General features: G+C 40.6%; 1 protein-coding gene across 1 annotated transcript; it reads left to right on the top strand.

Moving 5' to 3' along the window:
- The first annotated feature begins 2,359 nt into the window (after positions 1-2,359).
- On the top strand, positions 2,360-14,681 carry ICOS (inducible T cell costimulator). The gene is made up of 6 exons (XM_054636527.2): positions 2,360-2,438; positions 7,655-7,693; positions 9,713-10,051; positions 11,510-11,619; positions 12,214-12,304; positions 12,843-14,681. Exons 1-5 carry the CDS (start codon positions 2,360-2,362, stop codon positions 12,301-12,303), a joined length of 657 nt encoding a protein of 218 aa, XP_054492502.1. The 3' UTR covers position 12,304; positions 12,843-14,681.
- Positions 14,682-26,858: the final 12,177 nt, after the last annotated feature.

The raw sequence follows: 26,858 nt of genomic DNA, 5'->3' as shown, positions 1-26,858 counted from the left end.
GAGGAGGAGCCTCTGTTGGTGTGGGACTAGAAGGGGAGCATCCCTCACACTGAGTGAAGAGCTTGACTTTGAGTCTCTTCACTTGTGAATATATGCTGCGAGTGCCCCTGGCTCTGCCAGCTCATCAGCAAATACACTTGGAATCACTGCTTGGATCAAACTTGAGAGTGCTGCCAGATGCACTGCAAGGTATTCTCTGGGCTCAACCCTTCTGAAATAAAGGGGTCAGTGTGTTCTAGCCATCCCAAGTGCCAAGAAGCAGAAAAGGAGAAGGTGTGATTGTAGACTTGAAGCTATAATTATAGTAAAGAGAGAGGACTTGACATATACAAATTGGACAGTGAGACTTTTTTCAATTGTTGCAGCCAAGCTGTGCTCCTATCTATTCTTCCCCCAAAAGTGAAATAGATGTGTATTATTCAGCCTTGGTGTAACTGATATGGTCATAGGGAGGGATGGAAGGAAGAAGTTGCTCCAAAATAAATATATTTGTTTAAAAAAAATCCCCTCTAACAAAATTACTTTTCTAACAGAATGTTTAAATTTTTAAAGAGAGACAACAAACTTTGGAACCCTAACAATACTGATTTGTTTTAAAGCATGTTTTCAAAAAAAAGTAGCCAAAACTGTGCACATGGAGTACATTCCCCTACACATTTATTGGCCTTCCCAGTCAGTGATAGGCTTTGTAGGACTCAGTCTCTGGTGTGTGTTGTCAACCATGCTCTCCCAAGGATGTGCATAGGGGTACTTGACACATGATTCTCTTCCACCCTTAATTCTCTGCAGCAGCAGCTCTTCTTATTATAGGCTTTTCTGGGGACCACTCTTAAGCTTATTTGGGGGGCAGTAAAGGTCAGGAGAGGTCCAGGAGAGGGTTGGTCTGTTCTGTCAGCACTTCCCATTAGCTTTTATAGGAGATGGAAAAGATGATCCTACCTAGAACCTCAGTACATCCTAGCATAGTTTATAACTTCATAGGCGAAACTCAGGAGTCAGATGTATGTTTTGTAGGTGTATCATTGTTTGAACCACCATATGCTTTTGGGTTTTAGAATTAAAAGCATACTGCAGAAACTTTCTCTGCTTAGAGTTACTTAATTTTGGTGCCAGAGACTTGAGCTGAAAATTTAGATCAACACCTGATTTGACTCAGTTTTACTTCTGAGTGTAATTTTTAAAAAGGCATAGATTTTCAGGGATTTTGAAAGATTTGAAGAAAATAAAGCTCTGCCAATGTCCATGTGATCAGATCCTTAGCAGTAATAGTGAAAGACATTAAATCACTTTTTGAAGAAGAGTAAACCAACTTGTGAGGATTTACTTACACAGTATAGAGTAGCAGTGAATCTGTAACACAGTCCTGTTATTTTCCAATTATTTGACCATTACAAAGACTCAACCCCAAAAGTGTCTGTCAGGCACCACTAGCAGTCCTTTGTGTTTTATCTTCATGCAATCAGAAATGCAAACTTCATCTAATATATTAAACATGATTTAGAAGCTGGTTTTCTTGCATATTTTCTGCACTAAATTTAGTATTATAGACATAAATAAGCAGCCAGAATTAGACGATTGTAGAACATGTTACAAAGGGTCCTAAAACATTCCCAGGATAAAGATGGATAACAGGCCAGGATGGAGTCTGCTGCACAAAGGCAAGGAAGAGGGAAGGAGAGAACCTTTTGACCTAAGGCTCTAGGGCACTGAGTCAGATCTCCTCTCACAGAGCCATATGAAGCTTCTCATGAAACTTCAGGCACAACAAGCCTGATCTCCAGAATGGAAGTCATGCTGCAGTGAACCTTTCAGAAGTCACAGGGCTGAAGGGATCTTTCTGCACTTTGGCCATGTTCTTCATATGAATTTCAGGACCAGGACACATGAGAGACTCCTACCTCACTAACTAGTGTTTTCCACATAGAGCAAGAGCATTAGTTATGTAAAACCAGTTGAAACTGGTGGGGAGAAACCAGATTACCAGTTACAAATATATATGTACTGTAAATTAATATTAGTTGCTGACCATGGGCCATCTGCAGAAGTTTACTGCAGATGACTGCAGCTTCTATTGTGATAGACTTTACCAGAAATCAGTCTTTGCAAAGTGAACATCAAAATTAATGTCAGAAAGTTTTCATCCTCCTCTCTGTGACAGCAAACCATTAGATAGGAAAAAAATACAGCATTAAACCAGGTATTTGCAACAGCTAATGCTGACATAGCTATAACATAGTCAGGGGGCAAATGTTAAATTAAAAAGTCATTCTGATTATCTTACAGTTTTTGCCAGAGCCCACAAACCACTTCCTTTTCTACCCATGTGTTCTTCCCCATCTTCATAGGAGACAGAAGGCTGATGCCTCTGTGTCAGGCAGGCATGAAGGCAGTTGCTGTAACTTTCTGTGTCCTTTGCTTTCAGTTTGAAGCCCTGTATGGTGAGTAACATTTTTGATTATTCTCCGTGCAGTAGGTGTCTCTATAGAATATAACTTAGCCAATGATGGGAGATAGTAGATGAGGCATGATAGAAAGGGGTTAGAGGAATAAAGGTAATGGAGGGTATTGGCTGTATAAAGACTGCTCTCAACTTCAATATCACTAGAGTTGGTGGGAAGAGAATTCCTGCCAGCATAGGAATGTTTGCTCTGAAACTAAAAACTGCAAGAACATTGTTTATGTTCTTTAGCTCATCTGCTCAGTGTTACCCTTTAGCTATTGAGATTGTAATGCTTCCCTTGATGGATATAAGCCAGATTCCCTCAATGGATATAAGATCTCATAGCAGCATGATGGTGAATAATAAAGAGAAACCAAGTTATCAATATTAAACCTGCTCTCATTTGAGCAGGGAATTTTTATACAATGAGAAATGTATATGGCATGGAAAAGTAGATGAGATCATTTCGGTGCAGGCTTGAAACACAGAATTATAAGGAAGCATGGAATTCCTATGCTGTGTTTGAGAAGGTGCACAGTGACAGCACCAATTTCAGTCCAGCCTTAAACATGGATGATGAGTTTTCAGATAGATTGAAAAGATGGGGGAAATCACAAGAAAGAGTAATTGTAACCAGTATCTCTAAAGAGAGTTCTCCTTGGAAAGTTGTTCCTAAATCTACTAACAAAAAATTCTTTCAGTTTGGTTACTTTACATCTAGTCAATTTAGCACGAATACCTGACCAGCATGCTTTTACACATGACTGAAGCTATCTAGAAAGCTTTTCCACATGGGAAGAAATATACTGTAATTTTAAGGGTGCAAATAATTGTTCTGTCTGATACCAGCATTTCTCCTTTCCTTCAAATGTGGAAGATAGGATTTGGGCAGGAGACTGGGCAAAAGAGATGACAAGAGAAAGAGACTGCATGTAAGAAGAAATGGTATCTCTCATGTTTTTTGTTTTACAGTGTTCTCAGCATAACTTGTGACCTCTGGATGTAAATAGGTCACAGAAGGTGATATATATGTGTTCATATGTGCATTATGATTTGATAACACAATTGCGATAAAGAAATTGTTCATAAGAGCAGGGAGTGTCTCTGTTGCCCGCAGAGAAAGGTAGGCAATGGGATTTTGGAATAGAGAGCTGGAGGCAGGATTCCAAAGCACTAGAGGCCCTTGCTATGAAACTGCACATGAGCTTTGGCACACCAACATTTGCAAAGCATTATCACTCTTCACCCACTGATCTCCTGGTGTCAATACAGCAGGAAACCGTGGCGATTTTTAGAAGGGCTTCTGAAATATTATCAGCACTGGCTATTCTTTCAGTGGTATGTTTTATATGAATTTCAGCATTTCTCATCATAAGTTATACCATAGAAATTATTCAGATTAAAGATGGCTTCCTAGAATAAATTGGGCCATTACTGCTTTGTCCACAAGCACTCCTTCCCCAATTAATCCTGGAACATGAAAGATAGAAAGGTGTTAGTTTTAGGCATAGGACTAATGACACTAAATTGACAGTGTCATCTTTCAGAGTGCCTTGGAAGTTTGAAACTATAGCAGCTTAAAAGCTATGTGCAGTTTCATTATGCATTTAATATGAACAAAACAAATATGTTTGTTTTAAAGGCAGGGTCTGCGATTTCCTTGCTCATCTTCAGAGGCAAACACACACAAGTGAAATTGTGCTTGTTCTTTTCATCAGCTAGCTAGTTTTCTGAGAGCTGGGGCAGATCATACAAACAGCAAGAAAACAAAGTAGCATCATTCTATTCTCCTGGCCTAAATCCCAAGCTTGAAAAGTGATTGAAAGTGGTTTTAAAACTTCTGTTAGGACCAACATGTGTAATGGTGTTTTCTCTATGTCTTCAAATAGTGCTGGGTCTGCCAAAGAATAGCTAGAAAGCTCAAAATTGCAATCCCATTAAAATGAAAATAACACACTTTCCATTGGCGTCAGTATCCAAGCACACTACCACAGAAATTCCCAAACTTCTGCCAAAAGGCTTTCCTGCTGCAGTAAAAATGAAAGTGAGGTGGAAATGTACATGACTGTAAATACACTTATACAGAAATGTACACACACACACAAGCTCTCCTTCAGAGCTTAACATAACAAGATGTAGCTTTCATACATGTTAATATCTTTGATTTATATCTAAACCACAATATTTGTCTTGGCACTCTGCTTCACATCAAGTGAGCCAGGAACAACTTCTTGCAACTCCACATTGTGACACTGCTAGGAAACAAACTAAAGATTTGTTTTCTCTTCTCAAACCTTTATATGTAAAATAATAATTTTTAATGAAAAATAACAAAAAGGAATCTTTCGGCCAAAACTAAGCATTTTTACTGCTGAACCAGTGAAATTCTTCTGTTCAATTTCAACAATACCATAATGCAGACTTTTATTCACATATTTTTGAGGTAGAATTAGGGAGAATTAGTCAGGGAATCTCAATATTACTGGATGTTTAAATCCCAGGTTCCTATCTCACATCCTACTAAATGTACATTCATTCTGACTGGAGCTTGGCAAGAAACATCCCAAATATGTCCAGCCATTAACAACAGAGTGCTACAGGTCCATATGATTAACTAGGAATGAATGGATACAAGTGGGCACAGAAGATCAGCAGTCAGGCACAGGGAAGGGGAATGAGCAACTTCTTAGTATTCAGCAAGTGCATTCAAATTAGGAGCTGATGCAGAATAGCTAGTGATTGGAAATTTATATCAGCTCTCACCCATTGTGGTCATCCATTTAGACATTTTTGTGTTTTAATCTCAGGCACTGTTAATCTAATTTTAAAATGTGCTGCTTTTATCCTATGCTAAGCACACCCTTCTCTATGGCTACTTGTTTCAGAGGAATACTAATTGCATCACATTTACCAAAATGCTCATTCAGAGAAATACTTTACTGAGTGTTCCTTGAAAACAATCATTTTAGGCTTCTGGGTTGGAGAGAATACAAAACAATCTTTCAGCTTGACACAAGGTCACATGAACTAAATGCTTAATGACCTCTCTCTGCCCCTTTTCATTAAAAACAAGGATTAAAACCATGATCTCTGGCAAACATTTTAACCCACATGTTATGAAAGGGCAATTTCATTAGCTAACAGTGAAATGGAACTATTCTCAGAGACAAACCGAGAAAACAGATCTGAAGTTGTTACTTTAGTGCTCAGAAGAGAGTTGTCCCAGGCTCCTCTGAGACATTGAAGGAATATGGCATAGCTTGGCTCTGTAGCTGCCCTGACAGAGTCAGCCTCTGCCTTTCCTCTCAGATGACCAGTGACAAATGTAGATGTTTCAACTCCAGGTAGGTGCTTCTCAAAAGTATCAGATAAGTTTATGCATTCATCATGCTCCCTAACTTCTGCCGTACATTTGTTTTTTTCTTCCTTTCCCTAAATAATTTGTTGGGTGTTTGGCCAAATTTTAAAGTTATGTGTTACTGAACTACAGGATGTCAAACTACAGAGCATTTTAAATGACCTTTATCTCAAATGCTTTTCTCATAGCAACTGTTTTCTTTCATCATGCCACATATAAGTCATCAAGAATTATTTCTTTATTTGACCTTTGCTTTCATCTTTTCAGACTATATAAAATTTTAAGGGCTTGCACTTTTTGTCTGTGTTTTCAGTGGTTCTAGAGCTCTGTTTCACTTGTGGCTTGGCAAGCTGTGTGTTTTCTCTGTGTCTTCACACCAGTGGTACAAGATGCTAACTACCTTGTCTGGTATCATAGACTTAAGTAATAGTCCTGAGAGAAGTACAGATATTAGAACTGTCACAGAATTAGATAAGGGTGCTGACTGTGCACACTAAACCAGGGAGAATTTGATGACTAGGGAAATGGTAAATCAGTCAAGAAAGGATAACAGTTTTTACTGCTCTCTAACAGAGCATCACAGTGTCTTCCAGAAGTCCATTAGCTTGTGTGTCACACTAAAGGTATCTTAAATGAGTATCATTTATTTCAGTGCCCTTGCCAATGGCAGTAACTGAGGAGCAAGAATTCAAAAAAGGAAAAAACATGAGCACTAAAAGACTGAAAGAGTTGAGATCATACAAAGGTACCCAAAAGAGAATGATCCTCTGTTCCTGTGCATTTACAGGTTAATGTCAAAGATAACAGATGCCTTGGAAAAAAAAGATTATTTATACCATGCTATCAGTGCAATACCTGGCACACCTGGGGGTCTACTCTGTGTGGATCTATCTAGACTACCATGGAGCTGTAACACAAATAGGACAGCGCACCAAAGTCCTTAAGTATTTGCCCTGTATTTCCTTAGTGTCATAAAATCCTGATGAAGATATATTTCATTCTAAGCAGCATCTGGAGAACTTACTCAGGCTACCAGAAAACAGGAATGGCAGATAGAATTTTTTTCTGTTTATCTGTCTGAACATTTAATTTTAGGGCACTGCAAAAAGAAAAATTCCAAATGAAACACTACCAAACTCTGCTATGTTGCCAGTACTGACATACAAATCAAAGTGCTGCCATAGTGTGTGGTGATGGAGGCAGCAGTTTAAAAAACAAAACCAGAACAATTATTAAAAATGTGTCAGTATTCTGTAACGAAGATCACTTATGAACAATAAGAGAAAAAGTTGCTATTGGAAAAGGAACAAAACCATATGCATTGCTTGAATGTTCTCTTTATGTATGTTTTGGAACATGATCCAGATAATTATAAGATGCTTTGGTATTGTGTCAAGCAGTCGGGGAAGCAGAACAAACATTGATGGAAATGAGTACTTTAGTCTGGGAAAAGTATAATGTTGGCTTATTGCAAAATCAGGACCCATGAGAAATCAAATATATACTTTTTTATTTCAGGCAGATTTCTTCAGTATCTTGGTGAAAAAGTTTTACTTTCATGTCGGTTCTATTCCTGAAGTACATGTATTACTTTGCAAAGGTGTTTTAAGAATTTGTGAATGTTATATGTATGATCAACATAAACTCTTGTCTTGAGCATTTTCTTTCTACTTTGATTTTTATATTTCATTCTTATATCATATCATATGACTTTAGAGTGTAGCATGGAAAGGATCAGATAAGATAATGATACAAATTATAAAATAGCTTCAGCATCTTAACACTGCATGGTTAACCCCCTGTTCTTGCACTGCTCTTCTTAAATTTTAAACAGAAAACAACATTGTATTTTTCAGGAGTGGACAGCTGCTCATCATGTGCATGCAAAAATATAGGTAAGATGCACTTGCCTAATTTGGTTTACAGTTTTAAATGCTTTTCTACATCAGAAAATTCTGCCCTTAAAGAAAAAAACTATTTTTTTTCCCTGCACATTTTAACATATTTCTGTCTGACCGAGTTTTCTGTGCTATTGGTTGCTGACTTTACAAAGTCAAACTGTGAGGTAGCGGGGTGTCTTTGGTCAGTTCAGTTTCTTTCCTTTTCCAAGAAGTTTGTAAAATGAGAGTCACACAACATCTGAGAGCTTTTCATAGAGATTTTGGGATGGTCAAATGTGATTTCTGGATTGCATGTGGGTGCACACACAGAGTAACATTTGTCCTCTACGCCTTTTATTATCTGAGCAATAATGGTACCATAGCCATCTAAGTAATTAGGTTGAAATGCCATGTCTCAAATCACTATCTATTCCACAAAGACAAGTCAGGTCCTGTGGTTAAGGCAGTCATGTAGGAGCTTGGGATTCACATCCCATTTTAAAGTACCATCTACATCATCAAACTAGCTAGGTCGCCGGGCCCAGAGAGTCATGGTGAATAGAGTTACATCCAGCTGGTGGCTGCTTACATGTGGGGATCTCCAGGGCTCAGTTTTGGGGCCAATTCTGTTTAATATCTTTATCAATGACCTCTATGAGGGTAATTGAAGGTCATAATAACTTTGCAGACAACACCAGATTAGGTGGAAGTGTTAGGTGGGAGTACAGGAAGGCTCTGGACAGGCTGGGTCAATGGGTCGAGATCAATTGCATGAGGTTCAACAAGGCCAAGTGCCAAGTCCTGCACTTCGGTCACAACAACCCAGGCAGCCCGACAAGGTGGGGGAAGAGTGTCTGGAAAGCTGCCTGGTAAAGGTCCTGAGGGTGCTAGCCAGCAGCCAGCTGAACAAGAGCCAGTTTGTGCCCAGGTGGCCAAGAAAGCCAGTGGCATCCTGGCCTCTGTCAATTACTTTGTGGCCAGGCAGATCAGGCCAATGACTGTCACCCTGTACTTGGCACTGGTGAGGCCACACCTCAAATCCTGCGTCCAGTTTTGGGTCCCTCACTACAGGAAAGACATTGAGGTGTTGGAGTGGGTCCAGAGGAGGCAACAGAGCTGAGGAAAGGAGGGTCTGAGGGAATTGGGGTTGTTTAGCCTGAAAAAAAGGAGGCTCAGGGTAGAACTTGCCATTTTCTACACCGACCTGAAAGGAGGCTGCAGCAAGGTAGGGTTCAGTCTTTTCTCCTAAGTAGCAAGTGACAAGACAAGAGGAAATGGCCTCAGGTTGCACGAGGAGAGATTTATACTGGATATTAGGAAAAATTTCTTCACTGAAAGAGTAGTCAAGAATTGAAATAGGCTGCCTGGAGAAGTGGTAGAATCATCACCCCTGGAGGAATTTAAAAGACATGTTGGTGTGGCACTTAGGGACATGGTTTGGTGGTGGACTTGGCAATGCTGGGCTAATGCTTGGACTTCTTGATCTTGAGGGTCTTTTCTAATCTAAATGATTTATAATTGTATGTTCAGTAGGGTACAGATTACAAACCATAAACCAGAGATAGTTATTATCATAAAATCTTTGTCCTACTTGTTTTATCTGTGAACAGGACAATGTGACACTGAGGCAGGGATTATATGTATATACAGTGTTTGGTCCAGGGGGGCCATTAAACAATATCTAGTAACTGAAATTTTAAGTACTATTAGTAACTTCACCATTTAGTAGCTTTAGTAGTAAGTAATATTATCAAGCTCACTGATCTAATGCTAACAGCAATCTCTCCAGGCTTAGAGCAGGTAACAGGCCAGGTCTCATTTATTTTATCAGTAATGTCTGGCACAACCAGAGTAATGCAGTGGTATCTCATTGTGGGGGATGCTTTTCACAGCCAGGCCATTCTGAGTACCTGCATGCCTTAAATTACAATCACATGGTTCATTTTTTTTTTTTGTTTAAATGAGTTTCTTAGCACTTTAAGATTCTTTTCACTGCTATGTGTGTAACTATAGTTATTCTTTTCATGTCTTCAGATCAGGCCCATATCTCTGATGCCCAGGTGATGGTGGAATTTGAAAATGGAAACTTCAATTTCACATTCCCCAACCCCAAAAATGTGAGTGAATTCAGCATGACCCTCTTCAAAGGGCATGAAAAAAAGGAAATCTGTGCATTCCATTTGAGCAAAGAGAGAATTATCTCCAAAAGTAATGTCACCTACTGTCAGACACAGAATTCAAGCAGCAGCACCACTTTCATTCTTAAAAATCTGGAGAAGAAACATATTGATGTTTATACATACTGCCTGGAGATATTCTTACCCCCTCCTTACATAGAGTGCTGTCTGAAAGAAACCTATTTGTACGTCCAAGGTAAGTTTACTTCTCTTCTCCCCTCACCTCACTTTACTGATAAGTAGACACTGGCTATAGCTGTGCTGCAGTGAAGAATGTGACTAGAGTTCACACAGCTAATGACAAGGCAGCTTAAAACTACTTAGCAGGGGGGGCTGGTGACAGCGGAGCTGTGTTGGCACACTGCTCAGCACGTTCTATCCATGTTGATTCATATTCTTGTGAAGGTTTTGCAGGCCATGCTGAGCTTTGGGTGGTGGTGGTGGCACCTAAGTTAGCTTGATTACAGCTTCTAGAGTACTGCAGTCTCTCCTTTGCCTGCAACAGCAATTTCTCTTGTCCATTTTAAAGTTGCTGAGTATAAATGTTAAGATTAGGTCTAGCCAGTGGTAAAAAAATCTATTCTGAGAGCCATCTTCAAAAGCCTAGAATTAAAGAAAATCAATTGTAAAATATCCATACTAGTAGTGGTATATGGAACTCTCGGATGCCATTGAGGCGTGAAGAAGATGGTGCTCACTTCTGTGAAGACCTTCAGCTTTAGGCCCCTCTTAGAGCAGAAGTGATCCACAGCTGTTGACAGTTTTTGGCTGTTTACTGAGAAGGGCTTGGCCTAACTCCAGAAGACTAACTGTCCAGGTTTTAATTTTGACCTGGCTTTCATTCAGTGACTCTTTAGTGTATGAAACTGAAAGAGCTAATGGTGGTTTTGCTCACACCAATTCTTGGTTCTGCATATGGTTCAGTTGCAGCATCGTACTGCCTGCTGTCCTTCCCTTGCTTTCTTTTCCTCTCTCCCAACACCAGCAATAAACAAAGAAGCTGAAATGCTACAGCAATTATGTGCTTTAGTCAAGTTGTATCTCAATCCTCTCTATATTTAAAAAGCTTCTCAGAATTAAGCTGTGACATTTGGTTTTGTCTGCAGTGTCCATTTCCACTTGTATGGAGAGCCAGATGCTCAGAGCTTTTTCTAAATGTTTCATACCCTGTCATATTTTCACCCAGATCTGGGCAAGAGCAATCTTGAGTACCCCAGCTTGCCTCCCTATCCAGTGAAGGGGGTGCCAAAGTCTACCCTTCTTTTGACCAGGCTGCCCTTAAAATCACCTGTGGTACTTACTGCATATAAGCTTAAGCCTTGTTCAGATCTGAAATACCATGTTGGAGGTTGGGATTTTTCTGGCTTTTAAATTTTCTTTCTCAGCATGCTCTCAAGCCTGGCTTGGTTTCTTTTCAGTCTACACTTTCAGTGCTGTGTACCAACGGTTTCCCCTTTCTTTCTGAAAAAATGCCATCTTCTGCTTCCCACTGAATACACTTTTCCAAGGTGACAATTCACCTCAGCAAAATCCTTCTTCAGAGTTCACTTTTGCTAATCTATTAATATGAAGAGGGAGAAGAATTGAAGTTATCTGTAGAAGGCAAAAAAGAAAATTATCAGTAATAACTTTTTTTTGGTCTCCCCATCTTCAGATAAGGAGGACTGCTTTTTACTTGGACGTGTGCCATGGATTATTATTGGCGTGATCATTTTTGCCATTTCCTGTGTCTGCTGTGTTGTGGCTTGTTGCTTAAGGAACAAGGTAAGCAAACATATGAGATAATGCAGAACCCTTCTTCCAAAGGTCATGGATGGGGAATTGATTTAATGAGATTTAGAGAGTGGGACATGCACATACTCATTCAGCAGTGCTGTGTTCTTTGACAAAAAGACTGAGTTGTTTACCACTGGAATTCAAGTCATTGATGACAGTAGCTCAGATTTAATTTTTTCTAAGACTGAATTGTTTCTTGATTTAAAGCCTTTGAACCAAAGGAAAGAGAGGAGAAATGCTGCACAGGTCAGCAAAATATTTCCGTAAGCACCTGATAGTTTTCTTTAAGAAGGGGAAACAATCATCAGTGAAGCAATTCCAGCACTGTTCTGCTGCAAAACCACTTAGATTTTACTCAGGAAAGAAGAAATACCAAGGACATTAGCTATTCTTTTGGGCAACGTGTGTTTTTAATTTTCAGTTTGTTTTACTCCAAGTTTTCTGTGCGAGTTTGACATGTCCATTCTGACATTAATGTTCCCACTGAAAACAGAATAACTGCCCTACTTAATGAACAAAGGCAGGAGTGGCAAAGGTAAGTGACCACAAATTAAATTCATGGCATTTTCTCTCTGTTGGCAGAATCAGAATTGTGAATCCAACTCCCTTGAGTACAACAGTGAATACATGCCCATGGCAGCAGTGAACGCAGCTAAAAAACCAAGAATCTGAGGTTGTGTAAAGCCTGGCTGTCCCTCTGCTTGTGTCTGCTGCAAGGCTTTCTCTGGGAGGGGAAGAGCTGCTTGCTGTGTCTGCCACTGATTCTGGGTGGGTGCCTGGGTGCCTGGGTGGGATTGTTACAATAGCTTGTTAATGGAGATCATGCTGCCACCTTGCAAGAAGACAAACCTAAAAGCAAAATCTCTGGAAACCTTTTGAATCATAATGGTAGACTGGTTCCTAGAAATGCCACTGCTTCACCTCTGTGAAAAGCAATGATCTTACACATGAGGAAGAGATGCAAAACTGTTCTGTTCAGATTCTTGAGATGATGCATGGTACCAAAAATCTCTGTGGGGAAGTGATTTACTAGATTTATGAGTGTTACTGGCTAAGGGCAAATATTCTACAGAGAATGAGGAGCTTCCTTAGCTACTTAAGCCCTACAGGAGCTACTACGCAAGCAGGTCTGGATACGGAACTGAAGCAGAATTTGGACTTATTCAGACATATGAGTGCTGCACATAACTGATTCTCCATTTCTATTCTAGGTATATGTTCCTTGAGCAATGGAAATTTTGGAAGCAGTCTTCCAGCTACTTGAACTTGGACAATGGGAAATTAGCATTTCCCCATCTTTCCCAGCCTCCCTGAGCTCTCATGACAGCCCCGTGCTCAGTCATGTGACACCCACTGTAGTACTGTTCTGAGCTGTGTTTTGCTCTAGCCTTGTTTGTTAATTGGAACCCCGCTTGATCCACTGACTCACGGACGTGAAATGATAATAAGTTAAAGATGTCAGCTTTTAGTTGAAGAAAATGTAAGATTCCTGTAGTGCTGCTACAGAAAGAACTTTTATTTTCTAGTCTCCTTTATGATAAACTTTCCACTGGAGACAAAAAAAAGACTACCTCCAAAGCCAACGCTTGTGGTACAGCCATATTGCCTTGTATTGCACATGCCCTTTTGTTAGGGTTAGTTTAGCAGGGGGACAAAACCTCAAAACCCGAGACAGTACAGCAGAGACTTCTCTGTGACATTCTGTCTTGGTTATGTGCATCTGCATTTTTTGTATTTGTGCTGTCAATACATTTTTGCCATTCACACCTTGGGGCTCCTCTTATTTAACGAAATCCTGAATGCTTTTACTAACAGAGGAATATATTACAAAACTGATATATATTGCAAGGCTGCAATTGCTCTTAGGTCAGTTCAAACCTACAAGATCTGTGTCTAAACTAGGAGGCACAATCTCTCCTTTTCGTGTCTTGCAGCACAAACGCAACACAGTCCCTATGGTCAGGATATTCATGGACTCTGCATTGCAATTATCTTCCTCTTGCCATTTGACATGAAATCTTTACAACTTCCCCAGAGGGTTCAGGGGTTACTTGACCTGCCTCAAATTGCTCAGAGCCTTCAGTATGAATGAAATGATCAATCCTTCATGCTCCATGTGAAATGCATCAAAACTCTGATCATAAATGACCAGCTGTGAATCCAGCCTGCATATCTTGCCAGATACCTTTGGGCTGCTGGAACCAGAGTGGTACATTGATTCTAAACCTCTCTGTAATACATTAGAAAACCCCAAATACTGGTCAGAGGATACTATTGAGAGAGATAAACAGCCTGCTTTTCTGGCATACAGAAGGCTGGTTTCAAATTTGATAGGGCAAATAGGGACAAGGAGGAAATAAGCTGGTACATCAAGAACAGTGTTTTCCTCAACAAACACCTGGATAGACAGAAGTATTGCAGAGAGAAAGTGCAAACTGCAAACTGTGACTCTGAAAATGAGTAAAGCATCAAATCAGACAGGGACTGCCAATTACACAGCCCTGCTGAGCTAACCAGCTCCTAGGCAGAGATGGAGAGGGGAACCCTGGTGTATTGCGTCACATTACATTTTCTCCCACCATTCTTTGACAAATTACTTGACCTCCCCAGCAAACTAAGCTTGCCTCTGTACATCCATAAATATATTGATTTCACAATTTATAAAAAATATTGATGACATTACTGTGTTTGAAAATTATTGGTGAAAATAGCTAACATCTACTATCTATGAGAAAAACTGCATGCAAGATCCTATTAAGAGTGGAGAGTCTTATCCTCTGAAACCTTTCACCAGACTGAGAAGGCAATTCAAGAAGTAAAGAGTTTCTGAAAAAAAGAAAAACTTGAGGTTTGCCTTAGGATGCAGCTGGATAAGCAACAAATGATGGAAGTCTGAACAAAGCAGTTCAAAATACATACATCCTGCACTGGAGAGATAGATGATTTATATTCATTATAACAAAGCTTGTGGAAGTTTCAAGTTCCATTACTCCTTTCTTTTTGGAAAAAGATATTTTTATTCTTAATAAAACAGTTTTTTTATTATGCCATATATGTCCATAAGAACCTTCATGCATGCATGGGTGTTGTGTGAAAGAATTAATCTCAGTAAAATCCACAGCATAATGGGGAGAGAGTGCAGGCCAGTTTATCCCTGTATAGCATATTAGTGGATAACAGGAAAAGGACTTAGGAAAGAAAAAAATTAAAAACTGAAAACCAAAAATTTGGACCTGTTTCTAAATAGTGAGATAATGACATTGTTTGCATGTGTTTATTTCCTAATTTTTTAATGAGAAAGTGTTTTTTCATGTTGTCCCATATCTTCTTTCTTTCCTTTAATCTCTTATGCAGTATGCTTTTAATGTCCCAGATTATTTTGGGACATTTTTCAATTTCTTTCTGCCATTTTCCAGTACCTCCAAATCAAAAGGAGCTGGAAGAAGATAAAGGATGACAAACTGAGAAAAAAAAGAAAAAACTATGTAAAAATAACATGAACCAAGTCTATAGACTGTGTGACAAGAAAGGACTAAAATAAAAGAAAATAAAAAATAACAGTCAGTAAGACTAAACTAAAAGCCTGATATTCTAACAGGTCATTATTTCAAAAAGTAAAATCTATCTTTGGAAACTCACAGTTTTGGGAAAAGACTATTTCTGGAGGAAGGATAAATTATAAATATATCATAATTTGAATACCTGCATATCTTGAAATGCAAACCTTGATATGTATTTCTCAAGTTTATCTTCCCAAGCTGAATTATTAACCTAAGTATGAATGCTCTTGGAATTTAATGATTAGCTTTAAGACTGCAGTTTCATATCTAATATATAGGATAGGGAATGAAATGACACTAAGAGGACCATTTTCCCTTAGTATAGGTATTTCATTGACTTCAAAGTTCAAATAGCTCTAAATTTTATCATATTTCTTACAGGCTTTAAGAAGTTTATTTAAGGCTGGGGAAAAGAGGCTCCCAAACTTGAGTAAAGAAAACAAATGAATCAAAATGAGGATTACTACTGAAGATATCACACAACATTATTCATTAAGTGTTTTATAAGGTGGGAAGTTCCCTCTACATTTGAATCTATAAGTTGCCATGAAGAAAAATACAGGAAAAAACCCCAACCAAACAGATTAAACTATTTGAAAATAGTTAAAAATAAATCCATGTAGTCAATAGGGACTTCTGCCCATACAAGATTTACTGGGGAGCTGGATCTAAGTCTCTGCCTTCATTTGACTTTAACTGCACTGAGATATTCCATATACCAAGTCCCTTAAGTTGTCCAGTCCATCATGGTTATGGCAGTCTACCCACTGAGATAAAAATCTCCTATTTCCTTGAGAGATGAAAGTTTGTATTTATGTTCTGTGATTAGGAGTTCAATTCAGTGAGTGGGGTTGCTTGGAGAAGAGGGAGGAATAGGAAGGATTAAACAGCTTTTCTGGCAAAATGAAGTGGACAGGTATGAACTGGAGATATGAATAAGAGGTCAGGGGGTGAACTTCATCTAAATGAGTATGCCTGAGCTATTTAATTCCTCTTGGGAGGAATGAGATCTGGTATGGCTTGAGATCAATTTTTAAAAAGAGATAAATCAGCTCTGATTATCAACAAGAAAGATTTAGCTGCTGCACACATCAAGCATAATCATTTTTAAAAACTGCAAACATTAACAACTTTGAAATATTGAATGTCCTCCACGTATTAAATCCTGCAACACTCCTCCCAGCTTTTAGCACACTGTGGGCAAATCCATCACCAATGATATTTCATCCCTGTCTCAGTGCTCTGCAGCAGCAACTTTCACTGCAGCTTATATATTGTACTGCATCTCTCAAAATTGAGGCCAGGATTTAACATCTGGATCATGCAAAGACTTGCAAGGGGGAATTCCCTTTTCACCTGATGAGAAGGAAGACTCATTTGCTGCCCTAGGGTTCTTCTGGAAAAATCTCTGAAACACTGAGAAAAGTGGAGATTACGTTAGCTCTAGCTGATGAGAGCAGGAGGGAGCACATAGGCTTCCCAGGGTGGCAGTTTGAGCATAATCTATGGAGTATGAGAGCACTGCATAGGCTTTTCAGGCTCCTGAGGCCAAACACTGGAGGAAGAAACTCTGAACTGGGATTCTCAGTCCTTTAGCTGGCCACTTTCCTCCACAAAGTATGAGGGACTTGTTTTTGTCTATTCTGTCAAGTAATTATCCCTCTGAAAAACAACAGCCTGCCCCCCAGCAAAACCCAACCCAAAACAACAAACTGAACACTCCCCCCCCCCGGAAAAAAAATATAATAATTGTTCATTAAGGCTCTTTTGGGCCTGAGTGAAACAATGCATAAGTTGCATTAAGCACTTGGCTGAGTGCCAGCAGAACTGCCTGTGTTGATGCTCCTTTCATGGGGTTACCACACAGCTGGGCAGGACCAGCACCATGAGCCAAAGGAACAACAGGATCTCCCTAACCAGAGCTTAGTGCTGCTGCTCTCATGAAACGGAGCTAGACCTTAGTAGCTCTTGCTACCTACATCCTTGAGAGTCAGACCAATGCTTGCATTTCTGTCCCTTCTCCTGTGTCTCTGCTGTTCAGTCACAGCCACAGCTCCATGAAAATCTACCTCATTCCATGCTCTGGCTCTTCTTAATGCCTGTGCTTCAGAAGCCCAAGCAGGAGTTCCCCTCCTGCAGCAGGGTAGTGCTCCAGGACACCAGCTGGCAGCAGCAGGACCTTACAGTGGCTCACTTGAGTAGGAAAGGGGAACTCAGGGGAAGGGCCTGGCAGAAGACCCTGCTTGGTTATACTGTGGTCATGCAAGAGAAGTTAAAGACATTGTCACAGCTGTGTTAGAGGGCTGTGTGGGTTTGAGGAACGTAGGAATGAAAATCTAAATGAAAGGATTTACTATCTGGGGAGCTGCGATATCTCACGGCCATGACACAGCCCCATTTGCAATAGAAGTTGGCAAGTACTTCCTGTGGGGACAGGTGGCTTCAGAAAAGTATCTGACATCCACTCTGTTGATTCAAAAAACCTTAGCCAGACAGCAACTTCTATCACCTACAGACTTTCTGTAGGCTACAATAAGCAATCTTTAAGGCATACTTCCAGAGCAAAAAGTACTTTGCTTCTAAAAAAAGCCATGTTTTTTACTCAAAACCCAGTGTTTTTTTGGATTAAAACATGCGGCCAGTGAATAAGGATCTCTTTCAAGCACAACATACTTATTCAGCAAAACAGTCACTGGCCTGGGGCTTCATCTGTGTGAGGGTCTGATGTAGACACTCCTCCCAAACTGTTCCCACAGTTTTCCATCTGTGAAGGAGCTGCTCAGCCCCTGACAGGGCTGTGCTGTCAGCCAGACAGGCACCCTCAGTGGTCCACAGCACAGCAGGCTGGCCTGGCCAAGGAGCCACATTGAGGCAGAGCAAGAGATGCTGCTGAGCATCTTTTCTGCATTTCCTTCTTTCTTTTTCACACTGTCAAGGCAAAGCGGTATGAAGCATTTCCTACTGCACCATCACCAGCTTCAAAAGATAAAGGAAGTTTCATCTGCATCAGGAATCCAACCCAGATGAATCAGACCCTTTTTTATCTTCCTACTGACTCTGTTGGTAATCTTTCTGTTTCAAGATCAAAAAAAAAAGTATGCTCTTTACTGGAAAATAGAGACATACTAAAGAAAACAGCCACCCATGCTGAATAGTGGCTCATGACTCATAATTTCCACTGAAAATTTGAGTAAGAGAAATATCCTTTTCAGTCAAGATGAAGAAAACATATTTTTTATTTAGTGAGAAAGGAGGCCTCTGTATGTTTTAAGAAAAATCTTGCCACTAGGCGCAATTATTAAACAAAAGTCATCAAGTGACCCAAATGCCTTCAGCACACAGATCCCAGCTCTCCTTCTGTAATTAGAACTAGCCAAAGCATCTTGCAGAGACTTGAACGGTGTTCTGGTAATGGTGACCCATTTCCCTTTCCGTGACAAAAAGTGTTCCATCAGTAGACACCAATAAAAACAAGAGCTGTGAAGAAAAACAAGCAGAGAAACATCACTCCAGTTAAGGTAGTAGAGTAAACCACATTTTTAAAATGCAAGCTTTCAGTCAGAACACTTTGATGGCTCATCAAAGTATTCCATCATGAAGTGGTGGCCATCCCACCATGGCCATGGAATCCTTTCTTAGTAATTTTTAAGGTTCACTTTCTCTGCTTTCTGTGGTGATGGCAAATGCAGATAATGAATCTGAGTCTAGAGCAAGGGCAACAATGGTAATTTTCTGGCATTTAGGTGCCACTGAACAATTCACCAAGGACCTGCTTGCGTCTGCGGCGCTTTGAGTTGCTCAGAGATGTTGTCCTAAGAACCCAACAGCAGAAAAGTGCTATTCCTTTGCCTAGATATGGTAGGTCCCTGAAGCCATACTCCAGAAGCTCAATTCACAAGTGTTGTCACAGGATAAATGGCTTTAATGTCAGAAGGGGATTTTTAAAAAGTGGATAGGACATATACCTAGAACATGGCTCATTCTCCAGTAAGATATAGGTGTCCTGTGTGATCTGAAATACTCAGGCTTCTCCAACCCGATATCCAGCTGATGGCTTGGGCAGAGGATGCCACAGCTGCCTGCAGTACTGTGGTGTCTCATCCCAAGGGCCTGGGGACAGCACTTCACAGTGACTCCCCTTCAGGGGGTCACAGACTGGGAGAAGGGATGGAGCATCTTCTGCAGTCTAATGGTTGCACCTCACAGTGCCATCCCAAGGACTGCTAATGAACTTTGTGTGAAGAATTCAGGGTTAAAGCACGAAAACCAGATTTTTAACCAGAACTACGGTGTTGCCTTTCCCAGGTGACTGCCAGTGACTAGTGAGCTACAGAGGTTTCTCTCTCCCATACTCTCCCACTGAACCTTCAGCCTGTTTCAGGTCATTTAAATCTCCCCTCATGGGAGGGGTTATTTGATAACCAGGTGTATGCTCAGCAAAATGCTCTGCATTGGGTGAGTCACATGCTACTGACACCATTATAAATCACCTAATTAGGCATTTTGCATCTGGATGCTGGCTACATTCTGCCTGCAGAGAGACAATGGCCCATATCTGCCAAAGGCAAAGGAGCACCTATGAAAGTCTGGAACTTTGGGAGAGTTTTATGCAACCATCTTATACATCATGGTCTGGCATCTTACACATCACCAGTGTTTCTCCTGTGTCTGAGACTAATACTGCTGTAAGGAAACTACCAAGCATGTTTAGAGCTACCCCAGTTACTGCCCCTCATACAGGCAAAATTCAGGCTGGCAGTAAGCTTTCAGTGAGTGAGGGAAGCAGGAAAGAGACTCCAGAATTAGTGGGGTACAGTAAAGTTTCAGGCATGCGTATGAGGAAGAAGTGGGGGTCTTGTTCTCTTCCTCTTCTCTCCCTTCTGCTACCTCACTCCTCTGGGTTGCAGAATTCCCACCTGGGACCTTGTGATACCAATGCTTAATTTCCTCTCCTGCAGGCATCTCTGCTCATGGTGCTGCAGTTCTGAAGGGAAGGAAGACAAAAAAGGGCTTTGCACGTAACTCTGCTCATACAGGAAGCAGGGTGGAAGAGACAAGCCCTGCTCTACAAGCCAGACGAGGACTATCCTTTGCTTGAACTTCAGGAAGGGTTTGCTCAATGCCTGCAAACTGAACTGTGTCCCCTGAATTGAGGAAGGGAAAGTTCTAGGAGGCTAAATGGATGAGGAGGAGTCAAACTTGTTGATAACTCATATTCAAGTAACGCTTTGCAAAGGCACTTTATTTCAGTGCAAACTGTACAGATAAACTTTAATAAAACCCCAAACTAAGCAAAAGTTAAATGATTTGGACTTCTTAACCAAGGTTGAGATTCAGGTCCAATTTATTTAAAATAAAAGTAGACTCTGAATAATTTTTGCCCCATCTGGCTACTTTTGATTTCACATCAAAATAATGCAAATTTCACATTACTTTCAGGATGAACTTGTATTGTAGTAAAAAATTTGATAAAGCTCTGTGCTTTTTATCAGATTTGCTTAAAGATTTAAGCCAGATTCAGTCCCTTTATTCGCAGAGGTAACTTAAGATGAGCTCAAATAAAATGAAGAGTCAAACTGGTTTTCTCTGGTTTCTGTGTGGTAACTGCTAACAACTCTTCAGGCCAGTTCCAGCACTGTTGCAGTAAAGCTCCCACTGAAGTCTCCCTCCCCCCCCATTAGAGGTCCCTGGGAATTTCCCTTCTAGGCAGCACTCTGGGATCCTGTGTAAGGGTTGGACAATCAGGACTAACTTTCTCCAAGTTTTTGCAGGACCATAAATTTTCACAGATTTCTCTGACTACCAGCAAGAGACTTCAGCACGGTAAATAACCTGGTTGAAAATGGCAGAAAACAGTCACTTGCTTCCAGCCCCTTTCTCAACAGAGTTGTTGAGAAAGAAGGGACACAGTTGTCTCTTCTACATCAACAAGGGTTGAGAACCAATGCAAAGAGCATGAAATCAGCTGGTCTGTGATTTTGCATATGTGGATCTGGGCTTACAGCACAATTTTGCTGACACCTGCACCTTTTGGTAATTCCAGGAGAGTCCACTGAACATATACAGAGCAATTTTTAGGGTATTCATGCAGCACTGCAAAACATCACAGATAATGATGTTTGCAAAAAACCACAGAAGATAATAGCAATGTGAGTTCACAGGTGGACAATCAAGCCCTTGTTTGGAAGTTCAGCTGGTGAGGCCAGCCAAAAAAGCATTTCTCAGTGTGCCTCTGCTCTGTGGGGCTACCAGCCACATGAAATAAGTGAAATATTTTCATAATGAAACTACACATCTACAACCCTAAAGGCACAGAGTAAGCAGATCTGTTAGGAGATGGTACTCTCTCCCTGATTGTATTCAAAGCAAGCATATGCTGCTACCAGCAGTCTGCTTTCTCAACAAACCCAGACAGCTTCTCGTGATGGCCTGGGACCAAAATCAGCAACTTCAGCAACACTTATCTTTGGTAAAGCAACAGTCAGAATCTTTTATCAAGATTGGGTGTATTTTGAGAATAGTAACTTCAATATTACCAAGATGAAAATAGCACTTAACTGAATGATAAACCACACAGCTTCCAGGAACAAAAACCCCCTACAAACTAAATCTCTTTTTGAAAGTTGTATGTTATCTAAGCACATCGAGATGTTGATGATCAAATAATTCAATCTATCAAATATGCAGAAGTGTTTCTAAGGAGCATGGAATTGATGCACACTTCCTTATAAGCCCATCACACTGCCAAACAAATATATATTCTCTTTCTTTTCCTAAAGAAAAATCAAGGGAGATAAATGATACTTCTCTCAAATAATTTTGATCTCTCTTCTGTCTGTTTCATTCTTTCCCTCCTGTTGCTTCAGATTTGTCTCCTGCCTTTAATTTGAAGTTTCCTCAGTTAGGGAGTATTATGCTGTGCAAGTATAGCAAGACCCTTACCCCTCCTTTCAGGCCTTCTGGTACACATAACTTAAATAGGATAAAATCACAAGTCTTCCCCATCTACACACATCTGCTGACCTCCACCTGCTCCAAGCTAGCCCAGCTATAAATGGGTAATTCTCACTTGGCTTGGAGGCAACAGCCACGGAAATGTCACTTCAGCCGCTGCCTTTGCATTTTCTGCGAAGACACAGCAAGTGTGGCTTCACTACAAACATCCCTTGTGTCAAAACCTGTTTACCACAAAGTACAAACTGTGATGGATGTATCTGGGCAACTGGAGTCCACTTACTTCAGATGCAGACCGTGTGGGTACTGTGTAGAACTTAGAAGTCATTTCAATATCACATCAACTAAGAGTCTGTGAGCTTCCCTTGGGAACTTAGAAGATCCCAAATAAGCCACAGCAAATTCCACTTTCCAGTTTCACAGCTCAGTACTTTCCCCTCAGATACTGGCAATTCTACTGCTGCTGGGAAGGAATCCCTTAGCAAGAATTCAGGCTGCATGATTAAGGACTTCAGTGACCCCTATGGATATTTGAAACTGGAGCAAACAGAAGGTAAAGCAGGAATCAAACTCTGAATCTGGTTAGTGCAGCACAGCTGGGAGGGGAACAGGGTCTGCCTAGAAATGCTGTGCTCCATGGACTTGATGCTCCTTTCCTCTTCCAATTCATGGACACCCCTAATCCCAGTTCCAAACTGAGCTGAAAACTGAACAAGATAACTTTGTTACCTGACTCCTGAGATATGACTGATCATTGTAGCAGAGGTTGCACAACTGTCATGGCAAGGTCCCCATAATAAGAAATCATGACAGACCCTTCCCCCTGCAATGACAGGTGGGTACAGAGCACCCTAATATATTCTGGGACCCAAGATATATTTGGGTGCCCCATAATTGTATTCAGGCTTGTATGTGATGAGTTTTCCTATTCTGGCTATTTCCTTTCATCCTGCAGCCTGGGTTTTCACCTGTGGGTTCCCTCCATGGACACAGACAATGAAAGCAAGGAATCTCTCAAGGCAGAGGTGCCCTCCTGGAAGAAGGACAAGGGTAGAAGCCCCCATTCAGGATCCAGTACCCTTGTGGTAACAACCTGAGCAGTGCAAAGTGGAGGCAAGGCATTACGGACTCTATGCCCTTCTAATATTCTCACATAAAAAGAAAACGTGCCCAGTGACCTTAGGCTAACACAGTCAATAATCTATTTTTTCCTACCATGTCTATGTCCCTTATGTCAACTGGAGATCTCATGGTGCATAATTATAAAAATTAGGAATAAGGGTAATCTGTTAAAAGTCTATGCACGGTAAAATCATATCATTTCCAAACCCTGTGCAGATCAATATTGAGATGGTTTTCTCCCAAAAAGATAAAGATCCTTTTTGTTTGGTTTTTAATGTGTGGTACTCTCATGTGCTCAGAGTGTTTTCATCAGTGGATCTCTAGATCAGATGTTACTCAGATGTGAAAGATTTCCTCAGTGAGAAAAGCTGGTGGATAACACCAGATATGCAGCCATAGCCATGATTGCTGCTATACCCCTGTCTTTGCCTGAGTGAGAAGGAAGCAGCCAGCCCAGAGTGCCTTTGAGACATCCTAGTTGTAGACATTATTGCTGTTCTACAAACTGCTTAGACACATATGTGGTTTTGGCTTCTGAGAACTGGCTTGACTGATAGCTGAAAACTTCAGTATAAATGCTACTTGTGTGTACTGGAGTTACAGATGATAAGGAAAAAAATATAATCACTATTTTATATTATATATAAACAAATACTCTCTGTATATCATGTAATATTTTGCATATATATACACATACATATGCATACATGAATTATTATCATCAGTCTGTTCTGAACGACATATAAACAATTATTTCTGGTTTATGCTTCAGGTGAAACACCTGAAAAAGTCAGAAAAAATCATTATTTAAAATCCTAGATCTATGAGATGACAGGGAGATACTTTTTTATTTTTTCCAATAATTCCAGCATAGGAAGAACATTACAGGAACAAAGTGCTGAGCTGTATTCTCATAGTTCCCTGTTTTAACAGTTCCTGGGGTGATTTCAGTTTCAGGAGGGTAAAGACAATGTAGACTTGAGCAGTCTACACTGAGGAGGGTGGTCTGGTGTGCATAAAGCCTCTGGACCTTTGGCTCATTGATCAAATTCTTTGCTATGAAAAGAGGCAACCCTCTCCCTCCTTCCCCTCCACAGGATGTGGGATTTGAAGGCTCTAAAGCCTATTGCCACAGGGCTTTTTGAGATTATGAAAAAACTTCATTACCTTGGTCCTTTACAGAGGGAGGAATAGTATGGCATTGTCAGCATGATTTGGGAAGAAGCAGAGTTTCTAGAATGGTGTCAGAATAACAGGGTTAAAACTTGTGATTGGCTCAACAGGGCTCTTAATTGCTGCCTAGGAGATGTTTGTGTTCTGAGGAGAGCCTGACTCCTCCACAGGAAGAGATCACATCAGTGACAAAGGAAACCTTACAAAGGAGAAGAAAGATTTCAGGATAAACAGTGTTCAGGGCCCTACCAGTACATAGCCTTGGTATGTCCCTGCATGGCTTGGTGTAGATTTATATTTTGAAAGATATGAAACATGGCACTATAGCTTCCCCCAGGCAGCTATTAGGTGGGCAAACAAATTCAACCCCAGCAATATAGTGGCTGTCATACATCTCAAAGAGAACACTGAGAATTCCCATGCACTAAAGGACAGAGTTAAAAAGGGACCTCTGGTTTAGGAAGGTGATGCAGTTTCTTTCAGAGAACTTGTGGCCTTTGAATTAATAGATTTTCCCTCCTACATTTTGTCACCTGCTCCTGCAAAACAGAGTGATAGTTCCTAATGACACCAAAACGGAACTTTCTTCCTAGCAGAACAAGGCATATAGTATTTGAGTACTGTGTCCAGTTCTGGGCCCCTCAGTTTAGGAAGGATGTTGAGATGCTTGAATACATGCAGAGGAGGGCAACAAGGCTGGTGAAGGGTCTGGAACACAAGCCCCATGAAGAGTGGCTGAGGGAGCTGGGGGTGTTTAGCCTGGAGAAGAGGAGGGGGGACCTTATCACTCTCTGAGGTTGTAGCCAGGAGAGGGTTGGTCTCTCCTCCCAGGTGACCAGCAACAGGATGAGAGGACACAGCGTCAAGCTGTGCAAGGGGAAGTTTAGGTTAGATACAGAAAAAATTCTTCACAGAAAGAGTGGTTTAGCACTGGAATGGGCTGCCCAGGGAGGTGGTTGTGTCACTGTCCCTGGAGGTGTTTAAAAAAAGAATTGATGAGGCACTCAGTGTTTAGCTGATAAAGTAATGATAGGTCACAGGTTGGACTCCATGATCTCAAAGGTCTTTTCTAACCTAGTTTATTCTGTAATTCTATGATTTCTGTGTTTCTCTGCATGTCTGAATCACACTGCCTGGACCATTTCTGAAAGTTAGAAATTGACAGGGTGCCTGTGGCTTGTTTAAAGAAAACTCAACCATTGTGGCCTCTGGTCTCTAGTGATATTCTTTTTTGGGGAAACAATCAGTGCATGTGCTTTTACACAACTCTAGCTCAGACTTTGACTTCAAAGCCACAGTGGATGACAACCACATTTAACAGAAGTCTCTAATACCAATGTGAAGTTTCTCATCTATTTTCTTACCTACTTCTTCCTCACAAATGGGGGGGTCCCAGGTCTTCCAGGTCTTGACCCCTCTTCTAAACAGTTTAGGAGGACATGTATGTATAATGGGAAGTAAATTTTTATTTCTCTTTTAGCTTTTTTTTTTCTTTTAATGTATCAGAAGTGAACACTTCCCTGAGAGGATGGAATCCACCTTATTCAAAGCGTCCTACCATTACACAAGGCTTAGTAATCTCAGAAAGGGCACAAGGCTTAGCTCTTTCTCAGAAAGGGTACAATTTTGTGAGACAGGATGTCAGATGTGTGTCCCACATGTATCACCCTCATCACAGTGAATCAGGAACCCACTGACAGACATGTTGTGCAATAGTTCTGGCATATGGAAGGGTTTTCACAACTTTTACCACATGAATAACTATTATTATTCAAAATCCAAAGGCTTTCTGACAACCTAGGGTTTAGTTTGACCATTACTTTATCAAGAAAGAATATTACAATGGCCTTATTTGCCCTTATTGGTGTCAGCATAACTCACAGGAACTTAATGCATGCACTTCTTTCCATGTAGAGGTAAGCAGCACAACCCGGGTATAGAAAGTCTCCCACATGCCACATCACTACAATGTCCATGTATATGCATCAGAGGGATGTTTTGTGAATCTCTGTGGTGAAGAGGAATTCATGAGCAGCCCCTCAGCAAAATTACTTTAAATAAGGGCTAGTTTACCATCCCTGAAAAAAAAAAAAATTGAGCACTGTTATACATCTTTTTTCCAACCATCTGTTCACTGCTCAACAGTACCTCAGGCAACTTAGCCTACTTGTCCTACCTTTGCTCATGTGGAACAATAATTCCTGAAGGGATGAATAACAGCAGAGTAGCATAAATTATGCCCATTTTTTGCCTCCCTCAGGAGATCTAAAAAGCAGTTCCTTCAGAGGTGTTGTTTCAGCTGTAGGGATAGTTTATTTACACAAAATCCTCTTTCCAAGAATGTGAAAATTTCAAGAATGTAACTGATGGGATTGTAAAACCTGAGCTCACAATTTATAGGCAAACTCCAGCACAGAC

Source organism: Agelaius phoeniceus, chromosome 7 (assembly GCF_051311805.1).
Source record: "Agelaius phoeniceus isolate bAgePho1 chromosome 7, bAgePho1.hap1, whole genome shotgun sequence".
NCBI lineage: Eukaryota > Metazoa > Chordata > Aves > Passeriformes > Icteridae > Agelaius > Agelaius phoeniceus.
Note: the sequence above shows the minus strand (reverse complement) of the source record. Positions and strands in the feature narration are given on the sequence as shown.